The 13,838-nt window shown below is 43.6% G+C and overlaps 1 protein-coding gene across 1 annotated transcript; it reads right to left on the bottom strand.

Moving 5' to 3' along the window:
* Positions 1–2,398: 2,398 nt before the first annotated feature.
* Positions 2,399–13,090, bottom strand: LOC101283253 (zinc finger protein 77-like). Its single transcript, XM_012535679.3, has 4 exons — positions 12,930–13,090; positions 7,475–7,601; positions 6,561–6,621; positions 2,399–6,170 (listed from the first exon to the last, which is right to left on the bottom strand). The coding sequence occupies exons 1-4, from the start codon at positions 12,930–12,932 to the stop codon at positions 5,129–5,131; spliced, it is 1,233 nt and encodes a 410-aa protein (XP_012391133.3). The 5' UTR covers positions 12,933–13,090; the 3' UTR covers positions 2,399–5,128.
* Between the last annotated feature and the right edge of the window lie 748 nt (positions 13,091–13,838).

Genomic DNA, 13,838 nt, shown 5'->3' with positions numbered 1-13,838 from the left:
GTCTACGGGCACATGAGACCAGCAGAGAGTGCTGCCAAGGGGACCACAGTGCAGGACACATGGCTGCCAGTCGACAAGACAGACACCATTGCTGCCCGCATTGAGTTTCCAATTGGAAAGCAGAGTGACAAAGGGTAAAGGTAGTGATGAGTGTGTTGCTGGTAGAATCCTCAGCAGTGTGGGGGGCTGGAACATCATAACCCAAGCCACGTTGGGCCCCTGACACTTCTTCCACAGGTTGGGTTCTTGTGGTTCTTAGGGAGAGAGGCGTTTTGTACTGTGCAGGTTCAGGAAGTGTGAAGTTCCTGTTCCAGGAGGAGCGATAACAAGTGAAATAGATGACGTATCTGATGTTGGTTAGTTCTAAGTAAAGAGAGCTGTTGGGGAGTGGGGGAGTCGCAGATGCTGTAGGCTGTGTATCTCTGGGAGTGTATTAGTTTCTCTGGAGACATCATCTTTGCCAGTGTGTCTGAATTTATGTGTCTGTGTCTGAGTGTGTCCACGTGTATGTCCCAGTGACAAAGTTTGTGTGATTTTGTCATGCCACCACATGCATTTGTCTGGGAAGTTTCAGGTGTTTGAGTAGTGGTTCCTGTGTCCTGACAGGAGTGCCGATTGTCTATGCATCTCACTGCATGGATGACTGTAGTGTTTCTCTGTCTCTGGGTTTTCCCCAGTGTGTGTACTGAAGTTTTTGAGATCTGCTCTCTTAGGAACTTTTAAATACACAGTACAGTATTATTAACTATAGTCACCTTGCTGTTCATTACATCCCCATGACTTTGTGTGTGTGTGTGTGTGAGTATGTGTGTCTATTCATTGCTGCATCTTCAGCATGTAGAACAGGACCTGGTACATAGGTGATCAATAAACGCTAGTTGAATCACCAGGTTTAGATACTTATATATTCACACACAAACAATGAGGGTTTTGTTCAAAGCTCATAACAGACCCATACAGTTCTCACCCCCTTCCCATGTGGCAGAGTGATGTCCCTTGGCACTCAAAACAAATCCCAAAGGAGGGTCTTTCAGCCGACCTGGTGAGGGAGGGGACCTCACAATGATGAGCCCTCACCGTGCATAACATTCGAAGGCACTCACCGTAAGAAACTGCCAAGGGGACATCACCACCACATGATAAGAGCCTGAGGCCCTGAGAGTCAATGGCCAACATCCCTTGTCAAGGATGCTTCAGCCAGCCACTCTGCTTTAGGTGTCTTCCAAGAACAGGCCCCTCACTACCTGACAATACAGAGGGTATTTGTTGTCCCTTTGATTTCAGGGAGGAACTGCATTGGGGCTGCCAAGGTGTGCAATCCCTCTTTAGCTGTCGTATCCTCTACTAAGTCTCTCAGCATCTGCTGTGGTTTCCTTAGCACCTAGTTGCCTTCCCAGTGGCAGCCATGGTCGGGGAAGGAAGGGAGGTTGAAGCCTCAGGAAACCTCCCAACCCCTCGCCTGGCCTCAGTACCTGGTTATTGGCTGGAGGCGGAAGTGAGGTCCAGTGAGGCCGGAGTAGAAGGCAGAGATTTCTGCTACCTTCGGCCCTGCCTGGCATCCTTTCGGGCTTTTCCGGAAAACCAGAGGCCACAGCTACCAACACGGGAAGGATAATCCACTTGAACCTGGGCAGTCGACAAAGGTCAGAACGGCCAGCAGCCTCTGGGGGCAGCTGGTGGGGCATGGAGGCCGCGTTGTGTGCTGGAAGCAATGAGGGCCTGGAATCTAGTCTCTGTGGGCTGTCTTTCTTCCAGCTGCATTTTTCAAGGGGCTCAGGTTCCCTGGGGTGGTGTCCCAGGAAGTGAGTGAACTTGGAGGACAAAGGGGAGGGCTCTTTAAAGCCAGTCTGGAGCCTGCGAATGACTAGGGAGCCAGAGTCCAGGTGGCTCTAGGTGTGGACTGCGCATGTGCAGCCCTGAGCCCCAGCCCCGATTGCTCCTGACGCATGGTGGTCGACTGCGACACAGGGGCTGTGATTGCGCATGCGGCATCTGTGGGTCCAGCGTCGAGGTGGTGGTGAGACTGAGGTAGGCGTGGTGACCCTGGTACTTGCTGCAGAGCTGAAGATGATCAAGAGCTGGTTCCTCTGCCCTTGGCCCAAAGTTTGTTAGTAACTGTCCTGGGCCCTGGTTGCCCTTGTTTTCTGTTCCCACTCACTGCCACATGGCATTGCTTAGGGGAAATATTCCCCAAATGGAGACAGGTGTGGATCCCTTAATGAGGTCTCTCAGCAAAGACATAGAAATGGGCTTGGGAAAGGAATTTGAGAGCTGAAATGGATTTATGATGTGGAAAAATCCTGTCACTGACCGCACTTTTCCTTGCATCTACCACGGCATTTCCGAGAGCTTGTATAGGTATCATTCTGCTCATAGGAAAAGGCACATGCTAGGGTATAGCTGTGCAAATGACCATATTCCTTTTGCAAACGAGGGGGCAACTCTGATTTCCAGGATACAAAACTCATTGGACTATACTATAATAGCAAAATGATAATGCCAAATATATAATCCAATTTACAGTTCTTTCAAAAGGATTATAAACAGCCACACTATGTGGCCCAAATAAATGATGGGACACTGATGACAGAAACCCTTTCCAATTCCTAAGTACATGTCACATGAGCTAGAGCTTTTAATTACTGCAAATTGAACCATGAGTAGAATTTTATTTTTCAAATTTTATTGAAGTATACTTGATTTACAATATTGTATTACTGCTGTACAGCAAAGTGATTCAGTCATATATATATACTTTTTCATATTATTTTCTATTGTGGTTTATCACAGGATATTGAATATAGTTCTCTGTGCTATACAGTAGGACCTTGTTTATCCATCCTATATATAATAGTTTGCACCTGCTAATCCCAAACTCCCCATCCTTCCCTTCCCCACCCCCTCCCCCTTGGCAACCACAAGGATTTTATTTTTATGGAGACTCATTATTCTACTTCCCTTGAGCATTTCCTTTAGTAGTATTTACTTAAGACACTAGATGATGAAATTATAAGTTAATGAACACATCCTCACTCACTGATGCCCCCCTGCCTTTCAGAGGAAAAAAAAATACAGACTACACCCTCCTGCTTTCCCTATTATCTCTCTTATCATGGATTATTTTCCTCCAAGACACATATTTCCATCTTTGATGCCAAATCAGAACTGCAAGCACTTGTTTCCTGCTTCTGCATTGAGAGTCTACCATGTGTGCCATGATTGGGCCTAATTTTGTTTTGAGCTTAGAATGGCTGGTGTATTAAGGAGGTTCAAAGACTAACATGCAGTGAAGAGCATGGTCTCAGGGCTAGAAGGTTTTGTTTTGAATCCTGATCCTGTCTTTACCACTTGCTAGCTTTGTAATCTGTAGGCCCCAGTTAACTCACAAAAGGAGATTAGAGTATCTACATTATAGTTTTGGAGGATTACCTCAACTTACATTAACTGAACTAATTTATGGGAAACAAAACAGTGGCAGATATATAGTAAACATACTAAAATGTTCACATAGTGAGAAAAAAGAATCAGCCCTTGAGACGGGGATCTACCTGGCCTGGTCTTCACTCCTAGGCTGTGGTGTTCTGCTGAACAGAAACCTTTTTTTTTTTTTTTTTAATTTCTTGGCCATGCCACGTGGTGGCAAACAGGATCCTAGTTCCCTGACCAGGGATCGAAACTGTGCCTCCTGCAGTGGAAGTGCAGAATCTTAACCACTGGACCACCAGGCAGGTCCCTTAAACAGAAACCATTTTAAACAACACTGTCATCAGACAAGGCCACTGGGTGTTATGTTATAGAGTAAGGCACAAGCAAGAGCACTCCGTGATCATGTCGTCACACAGGATCAAAAGAATTATGCAAATCACAAAAATGATGAAATTTTCTCCTAGTCTAGCTAACAAAACTGACTTGTTTCCTTACAAGTTAATTTTAGCCCCAGTCCCTTCGTTTTGCCTTCTTTTATTTTAAATTAATTTATTAATTTATTGGCTGTGTTGGGTCTTCGTTGCTGCGTGCAGGCTTTCTCTAGTTGCGGCGAGCGGGGACCACTCTTCATCGCAGTTCGCGGGCCTCTCACTATCGCGGCCTCTCTTGTTGTGGCCTCTCTTCCCTACGCCACCAGGGAAGCCCTCTTTTTTGCCTTCTAAACAAGAAATATTAAAATTCCCAGTCAGGGACTTCCCTGGTGGCACAGTGGTTAAGAATCCGCCTGCCAATGCAGGGGACATGGGTTCGAGCCCTGGTCTGGAAGATCCCACATGCCGCAGAGCAGCTAAGCCCGTGCGCTACAACTACTGAAGCCCGCGCACTTAGAGCCCGTGCTCCACAACAAGAGAGGCCACCACAGTGAGAAGCCTGTGCGCCTCAACGAGGAGTGGCCCCTGCTCGCCACAACTAGGGAAGGCCTGTGCGCAATGAAGACCCAATGCAGCCAAAATTAAATTAATTAAAAAAAATTAAGACAGAAATTGGAATGATGCATGCTTGTGCCTACTGGGACTTCCTGGCAGTCCAGTGGTTGGGACTCTGTGCTTCCACTGCAGGGGGCGCAGTTTCAATGCCTGGTCAGGGAACTAAGATCCTGCATGTCTCACAGTGTGGCCCAAAAAATAAATAAGTAAATAAATAAATGATGGCGTCCACAAGCCAAGAACACCAGGGATTGCTGTAGCCACTGGAAGTTTGTAGAGCACGTGGATCTGATTCTTCTTCAGAACCCTCAGGAGGAACCAACCCTAATAACACCTGATTTCCAATTTCTAGTACCCAGAACTGAAAGAGGATACATTTGTTTCTTTAAGCCACCAACTTTGTGGCAATCTGTTAGGGCAGCCCTGGCAAAGTAATACTTAAAGAATTATTATCTCCTAGCTGTTATCCTCATAAAGAACTGGAAATAATGTGATAGGGATCTACTTTAAGAATAAGGCACTAATAAAGCCAACAGTATATCCAAGACCTTTGTAAATATTTTCCAATGTTATGCAGTTTGTGGTGCACAATACATGTAAACTGCATGCAGGCCTTCCATCATTGGAACTGGCATGGAGTTTCCTTCCTTCCTGAGTTTCCATGTGTTTTCTTTAAGGATAGGGGAGTATAGAAGGCTTTCCCACACTGCTGACATTCAGAGTTTCTCCCCAGTGTGAATTCTCACATGTCTTTGTAAGGATGAAAGCCTACTGAAGGCTTTACCACATTCCTTACATTCATACGGTTTCTCTCTACTGTGAGTTCTCAAATGTCCTCGAAAAGATGATGACCAACTGAAAGCTTTCCCACATTGCTTACACACATAGGGTTTTACTCCAGTGTGAATTCGCACATGTGTTCTAAAGTATGAAGGACTACTGAAGGCTTTTCCACATTTGTTACATGCGTAAGGTTTCTCTCCAGTGTGAGTTCGCAAATGTCCCTTAAAGGATGAAGGAGAACTGAAAGATTTTCCACACTGTTTACATTCATAAGGCTTTTCTCCAGAGTGTGTCCTCATGTGAATCCTAAGGTCTGAGGGCCAGCTGTAGGCTTTCCCACATTCCACACATCTATAGGCTTTCTCTCCAGTGTGCATCCTTGCATGTATGATCAGGTAAAAAGAATGAAGGAAGGCTTTTCCACATTCCTTACATTCATAGGCTTTTTCTGCACTGTGAACCTTCACATGTTTTCTAAGAGAAGAGGGAGAAGAGAAGGATTTCTCACATTCTTTACAAGCATAGGGTTTCTCAACAGTATGAGTTTCTCTATGTGTCCAAAGGTTTGAGGGAGATCTGAAGGTTTTCCCACATTTTTCACATTCATAAGGCTTCTCTCCAGTGTGAGTTCTTATATGGACTCTAAGTTTGGAGAAATATATAAAGGCTTTTCCACATTCTTTACATGCGTAGGGTTTCTCTTCAGTGTGAGCTCTTATGTGTGCCCCAAAGGATGAGTAAGAAATAAAAGTTCTCCCACATTCCTTACACTGATAGGGTTTTTGTCCATGTTGAGATGATGCTATGGGACTCTTGAGGGTTGAAGAATCCATGATGGGTTTTTCAAACTTATTGTATTCATAGGATTTTACTCCAGTAGAAAGTCTCTTATGTACAATAAGATTGGAAATCTGGTTGGTTTCTCCACATTGATTACTTTCATTATTTTCTGAGGGTATCTCCACCACACGCCATCTGTTAAAAATAGGAATCATATTACTAATGATTTGTTAACAATTCATTATGGTTTTTAATGATTAATATGATTACACTTTTACCATTTTCAGTGAATGTGTATGTTTCTTGCCCTGTTAGAATTGTTTCAAAGTGATATAAGCTGAGTGCTCTGACAGGGGGCTCAACCTGAGGTACCATTTTCACTGTTCTTTATATATGGGATTTTGTTTCCTGACAATTGTTTACAACTGAACTACGTCTCAATCAGCCAACATCTGTATCATGTTTATAAAACTGTCTTGTGAAAATTCTCTGTGAACACTTAAGATCTGACATATATCTACACACTTATTAATATCATGGCACTCTCTCCTGAGACCTACTTTCTCTAATGTATGTGTCACTCACCTCAAATGTGTTCCTTGGTTCTTGTGCTGATCTTCAATGCTATGGCATTTCCAGTTTTCTCCTAAAATGGAGAACCAGGAATCATTTCTTCTGAAACTTAACTATATTCTGTTCATTTCATACTTCCCCAAACATTCACTGTAGAGGACTTAACCCATTGATTTTAATTTGAGTGCCATAATATGAAAAATAGTAACAAGTTTACTTTCTTTGGAATGAACTCATGGGATTAAGGCAAGAAAATAAGTAGGAAACATGTACATTTCTTTCCAAGAGCAACCCAAGAGAAATTTTATAAGGAAAAATGCACTTTTGAGTAAAAAAAGAATTGGAGGAGTTCTGGCTACTTGAGGACTTTGACAATAATAAGGACAAGAAGACAAAATGGTGGGCAATTTACTGGAAATACTTCCATGAAGACTGAGACTTCTGGTGACATAAATGCCCTATTGTCAGGAAGCAACATAGGACGGAATTGGACAAAATGCATATGCCCAAATATAAACTTTCAAAGAGGAAATATGGAAGGTCTTTCAATGTGGGCAAGGCTATTCATGAGGATGGATGAAAAGTCAAAAAAAGGGAAGCTAACGTATCTGCAAAATTCAACTTCCACAGAAAGAAGTAATTTCTTTTTCTAATTAATATTTCCAAATGTAATGTTCCCCAACAAGGGCTGCTCCTCTTAAGGAACAGTTATAACCCTTACAGAGGCTAAAAACATTTAATGAGAAAGTAGTAGGTTTCCTACATACATGAGAAAGCTGTTAGACTATATGCTCCATAGTAATGTGACCATGTCTGTCTTACTTAGCAATAAATTCCCACTGTTCAGCCCAAGTTCTAGAGCAAGCTCAATAGCTTGGGGATACCTGTCCTCTACAGAGTCAGTAAAGGAATGATGTCATCCTTACCCACTGAGGCCAGGTTCCTGAAGGTCTCCAGCATCACATCTCTGTAGAGGTTCCTCTGAGCCGGATCCAACAAAGCCCACTCCTCTGGGGTGAAGTCCACAGCTACATCCTCAAAGACCACTGACTCCTAAAACATCCAACAAATTCTGGTTTAACGAGGTACCACTCTCCACCTGTGTGTGCAGAAGGAAGGGGGAGGCTGACAGCATTGGGGAACCAGGACTCAATTCACAGCAAGTTCATCCATGGTTCTGTGGTCTCCCATCAACTCTAGGGTTCTGTCATCATCTCTTCCCCTCTCTTCAGCGCTGACTTCCTCTGAGATGCCAGCCTGCCTCATAGATTTAACACCCATCTCTCTAGTTTGACTCTGGCTCCTTCCACTCTTCCCCTCCATCTGAAGGATCCAGAACAGTCCACAATACATTGGAGATATGGAAGAAATACTGTACAAATAAAACAATTATTTTATCTTTAAAAACATCAGTTCCTTGTAATGAAAATGATTTCATCTCCTTCTTCATGGTCCAATACAGGCCAAAGCGTGATATGAAACCAAGTCAGGCCTGGATGAGGTTTTAATGAATTAAAACACAGTGAGGGTCCAGGGGCATTTCTTGCTTGCCCCCTCACCAACAATTTGATTCTCAAGAGGCCTGATTATGCCCAACCTTCAACCCAGGCCCTGAGATGGATATAGTTCCTTGGAAAATTCCAATCCATCATAAACTGGCAGGTCCACCTTTATGCGAAGCATTAATATTTACTTATCTGTCTCCTGTTCTTTTATAAAACAGCACCTTTTCCTTTCTCTCCATGCTCTCCAGGAGGCAGTCAGTGTATTGACAAGTTGGAGCCCAGCCAAGAGAAGGGAAGCCTAAGACTTCAGACCTCACGACAGTGCCTGCATTCAGGGGCCTGAGTGCTGATAATTATGAGTGATGTCAAAATTATGGGTGGTGGCTCTTCCTCAACTGATGTCACTGATGTCACAAGACACCAGAACAGCCTTGCCTTCCCCAGAAAAGAGTGCCCTGGTCCTTCCTGCCTGTGAAGAGGCAGTTCTGAGCCCACTGTGGAAATGAATTAATTGAAGTCCAGAAGGGTTTGGCTGTGAATCTGCCCAGATCATAAAAGGTATAAAGGGATCAGGTGGCATCTTCCTCCCGAAGGACATCTGCTCCCACTGAAAAGCCAGAGGCACTGACTTATACACCAGCCTCCTAGGGGCACTACAAACAGCAGTCATTTCTGCACCCCGTGGATGCAGACAGGCATAACTGCCCAACCCCTGAGCATGGAATCTGATGGCTTGCAGGGTCCCCCAATAGCCTGGCTTTTGAGGAAGTGCATCACTCCATCAGCTTCCACACACAGAGGTGTGAACATAGGCTGCCACACTCCAATGCAGGGGATACAATTTACCTGTTCAATAAACAGCAGCAGAATGAGAATGCTTCAGAATGGGAACACTCTCTCATGAGGCTGGTAAGTAAAGTCAGCTGCTTTGGGCATCCCTAATTACTAATTACCAAGGTACTCTGGTATGTAGCACTGTCTCAAGACAAACTTTTATCCACAGATAAAATTCAACTAACTCTTCCACCACTGTGTATCAGGTGACATTTAAAAGCCATCAAAACCTGTAACAGTCTCACAACAGCATTAATAAGAAAATGTGCTATTTGAGCAACCATGATGTGTGAAATATTTTGCACACCTGAGTTCATTTATGTCTCATAATAAATCTCACAGTAGATATCATTACAATCAGTATGTAGCAGAGGAAACTCAAAAGGACAGAATCAATTAATAATATGCTCAATGTTACCCAATTAGAACCTTGTATGTAGGTCTGACTGCTTTAAAAGCCTAAATGTCTAGCAGCTGCATTTCTGTACATACATGTTACAGGATGATTATGCCCATTATTCCTCAAAATGTGTACAATGACCTAGAGCAGAGATCAGCAGACTTTGTCTGCAAATATCAGAGAGTACATTGTTAGGCTTTTCTAGCCACGTGGTCTCTGTTACAACTGCTCAGGTATGCCTTTGTCACACAGAAGTAGCCAGAGACAACACGTCAAAGAATGGATGTGGTGGTGTGCCAATAAAACTTTATTTATGCAAGTAGGTGGCAGGCTGGGTTTGGCCTGTGGGCTGTAGTTTGCGAACCCCTGATCTACAGCAGTGCCATTAAATAGGAAGACAATACAGACAACATATCCAAATTTGAATTTTCTTGTTGCTACCTTATAAAAATGTCGTATTGAAATTTTTAATATTTATTTACCTATTTATTTATTTGGCTATACTAGGTCTTAGTTGTGGTACGTGGGATTTCATTGCAGCATGCGGGATCTTCACTTGTGACATGTGGGATCTAGTTCCCCAACTAGGGATCGAACCTGGGCCCCCTGCATTGGGAGCATGGAGTCTTAACCACTGGACCACCAGAGAAGTCCCTGTATTGAAATTTTAATAATTTTCATTTTGCCCACTAAATACAAGTATACAGATCGTTTCAGTACATAACCAACATAATTACTGAGATAGCCTATGTTATTTTTGTCATACTTAATGCTAGAAATCTGGTATGGATCTCACACATGCACCCAACTCAATTTTGATAGCTGTACAAGAGCTCAACAGCCATGTGTGGCCAGGGGTGCTCTAGTGGACAGTGCAGATCTAGACTCTGCCTGTCTCCTGGAGAGGACAGTGGAGACTAGAAAACTGGAACATTCTCTTCACATCAGACATCCTTGGGCTCTTTCTACTGGCAAAGCCCTCTGTCTCAGGCGAGTTGCTTCTCTATACAGCTGTAGCTCTGACTCATTCATTTGCTGAAAATCTATTTAGGTGATAATTCCTACTACATGCAGTTATAGAGATACAGCACTTGAGAAAAATTCTGAACCACATGGATCTTAAAATCTCACAGTGGAAGGCAATAAGTAAATTGAATATTATCTAGATGAAGGGGTAAGTGCTGTAGGTAAAATACAGGACAATGAAGGCATTTGGAACTAGGAACATGAGCAAAGGGACTGGGGCAGAATGAAATCATAACAGTGACATAACCATCTGGGTAACATTGGAAATGGATACCGTGGCTTGGTTTTTTGTTTGTTTTTAATGCCACTGCGTTTTTAAACTATAGGGATTAGAAACAGAATGTTGTGATTTCACAAAATCTCTGGAAAGGTTTCAAGTGCTTGTTAACTTCACCATGTCCCACTGGAGAGAGACTAGAATCAAAGTGTCCCCAGCCAAGAGCAGAAGCACCATCTACTCCCAGAAAAAGAAAGAAAGAACGAACAGTACCAATGGGCTAAAAATGAACTCAAGAATCTGGAAAAAGAGAAGCAGAATAAAAGAAGAAAGCACAGAATGAAATGTGAAGGGCCAAATGAACTATATAAAAGGGAGGCTAAAAACACATCTCTTGGGAATTCCCTGGTGGTCCAGTGGTTAGGACTCTGTGGTTTCACTGCCAAGAGCCTGGGTTCAACTCCTGGTTGGGGAACCAGGATCCCACAAGCTGTGCGGTGAGTCCAAAACAAAAAACCGTACAAACCACATCTCTTAGAACTGATCAGATTGCAACCTCTGACAGTTTTTTTCAAGAAAAACAAAGCATGGGCAAATAAAGTTACAAATGAAAAAGCAGGCATAATTAGGGATGTTCTAGGGATTAAACACGAGAGGAAGGGAATGGTCTAAAATAAAATTTTAAAATATGAGTACTTCCATACTACTCAGTAGTCGAAAGTAATTTAAAGATAATAAAAGGGTATTTTCAAACATTCACAAAAAGGAAACAAAAATCCCAAATTGTTTTACAGGCTAGTTTTATTAAATATTAACGAGATCAATAATTCTGTGTGCAGAAAACAATTCCTTTTTCAGAGACATGGCAAGAACAGAATAGTACAAACGAAAAAAATAAACTATCATTAACAAACACAGGTGCAAAGTTCTATTAAAAATTAGTTCCCTAAATAATGAGTAATGTGCATAATCAAGCACAACCAAGCTTTTTTTTTTTTTTTTTTTTTTTGCCGAGCCATGGGGCATGTAGGATCCTAGTTCCCAGACCAGGGATCGAACCCGTGCCCCCTGCAGTGGAAGCATGGAGTCCTAACCACTGGACCGCCAGGGAAGTCCCACAACCAAGCACATTTTACTCTAGGAATGCAATAATGTTTAAAAATTAATCCATTTTATAAAACCAGGAACTCTACTCAGTGCTCTGTGGTGACGTTAATGGGAAGGAAATCTAAAGAAGAGGGGATATATGTACACGTATAACTGATTCATTTTGCTGGACAGCAGGAACTAACACAACATTGTAAAGCAACAATACTACAATAAAAATTAAATAGATTTTTTTGTAGTTTTCAGTATACAAAAGTTAATCCATTTTACTATATAATAGAAATGCAGAAAAATCATAATTCGTTGTCGTCAAATCCAAAACAATGACTATCATTAATGGACATAAAAATTTAATACATCAGAACTAGAAGGAACATGGCTACCTGGGGAAGATGGTGCATAAAAACACTGCAATGTTAAATGAAAAATCTGAAATAGTAAAACAGCTCTCTTGTCAAGAAGACAAGACACACAGAGTACCTTATTCTACACTGGACAGGAGGTCCTGGGAATCATTTAAAAAGAAAAGAAAAAGGTAAAATGACAGGACAAGAAAAAAGCTGAAGTATAATTATTTGCAGGTAAGATTTTGTAAGTAAAGATTCAAAGATTTTACAGATCAATAATTAAAATCTATGCTTGCACCTAACAAAGACACTAAGAAAAATGCTCAAAAATGAGTTTACTTCTATGTACCAGGAACAGTATTTTTTTTAAGATACCATTTAAATCAGCATCGACATTACATGCAGAACAAGTCTAACAAAGGTTTTGTAAAACATGACGAAAACAGTAAAACATTATTAAAGGAAATTAATGGAGAGACATACCAAGACCGTGGATCGCAAAGTTCAATACCGTAAAAGGTGTAGATCCACCCTCGAATTCATCTACAGGTTCAATGTAATTGCAACTCATTCTTTGTACTTGAAATGCTGACTCTAATCCTAGTTTTTTACATGCGAGAAACTCAATCCCATGGGCACCAGAATCCATCCATTTAATGAAAAATACCTTGAATGTCTAATAAGTGCTATATACCCTCCCCCCTGTGGTTGCGATAAACGAATGAGAAATTAAAAGATCCCCTCATTTAAAGCCTCATAGTTTAGGAAGCTTGGTGAGTCACTAAAGAAAAAGCAGGGGATACAGGGGGACACCCCCACCCCGCGACCAAGGGCGGGGACTCTGGCCGGGAGGGGCGTGGAGACCCCAGCCCGCGTCAGCTTCCAGCTGGTTCCTGCCGGTTCGAACCAGCCCCTCGCAGTCTCCGACCCGGTCAGCGCACTCACCATCTCCGCCCCGCTCCGGACTCTGCCGGAAGTCCTTCCCGCGGTCTCGCGGCCCCGCGACCTGGGCAGGTGAAAGCGATGGGGAAGATTAACCTCGGGCTGCGCGGGGTAGCGCACCAGCACCACTGCCGGCCGAGAACGACCCCCTACATGGGCTGGGAGCGTGCCCGCCCCCCGGCCCTGATTGGACGGTGTTCCGGGCCCCGCGCCCTGATTGGATAGAATTGGAATTCCCCGCACTCTGATTGGACGGTTCTCCAGGTAATCCCTCCCCATGGGGACTCTGATTGGGTAGTTTCCCGAGGCACGCAGCCTGATTGCACAGCGCTTCGGGCACCACTTTTGGAGCCTCTGAGGATAGTGCTACAGGCCCCGGTGCCCCTGATTGGGCAATTTGAGTGTCTGCACCGACCCTGCCTGGGAGATGGGCGGGGGCAGGGATCACGTGGAAAAGCCGGGCGGAAACGTGGATTCTCAGCTTCTGCCCTGTCTTTACCCGGTCTTCTACCCTGGACGCGGAACTGCCTTCCCGGGATGTGGCCTCCGAGCGGAACTCGCTCCGGGCAGGTCGGACTTGGCGTCAGCCCGCAGCTCGACGGCCCCTCTTCGTCCTCCTTTCTGGTCTTGGATGTCCTGACCCAGTTTCCACGCGGAGCACCCCGTGTCTGGAGGCGGGACTGGACAGGACGCGGGAGACTGGTGACTTCCAGGGTCAGGGGTGGACTTGGGGCTTTAGGGACCACGACCTCTAGTATATCAGCACCTATACTGAAAATTGATATCATTGTGTCTGAATTTTCTGGGAAACCGTATTTTTTCCACTTTGGTCTCGAAATCTGATTTTTTTTTTAAATGCACTTAGATCTGATTCTGGTTTGCTTCTATAAGATTTCATTTCTATCATTTTAG

This window comes from Orcinus orca, chromosome 3, assembly GCF_937001465.1.
Source record: "Orcinus orca chromosome 3, mOrcOrc1.1, whole genome shotgun sequence".
NCBI classification, from domain to species: Eukaryota; Metazoa; Chordata; class Mammalia; order Artiodactyla; family Delphinidae; genus Orcinus; species Orcinus orca.
This window is presented reverse-complemented; position numbering and strand designations above follow the sequence as displayed.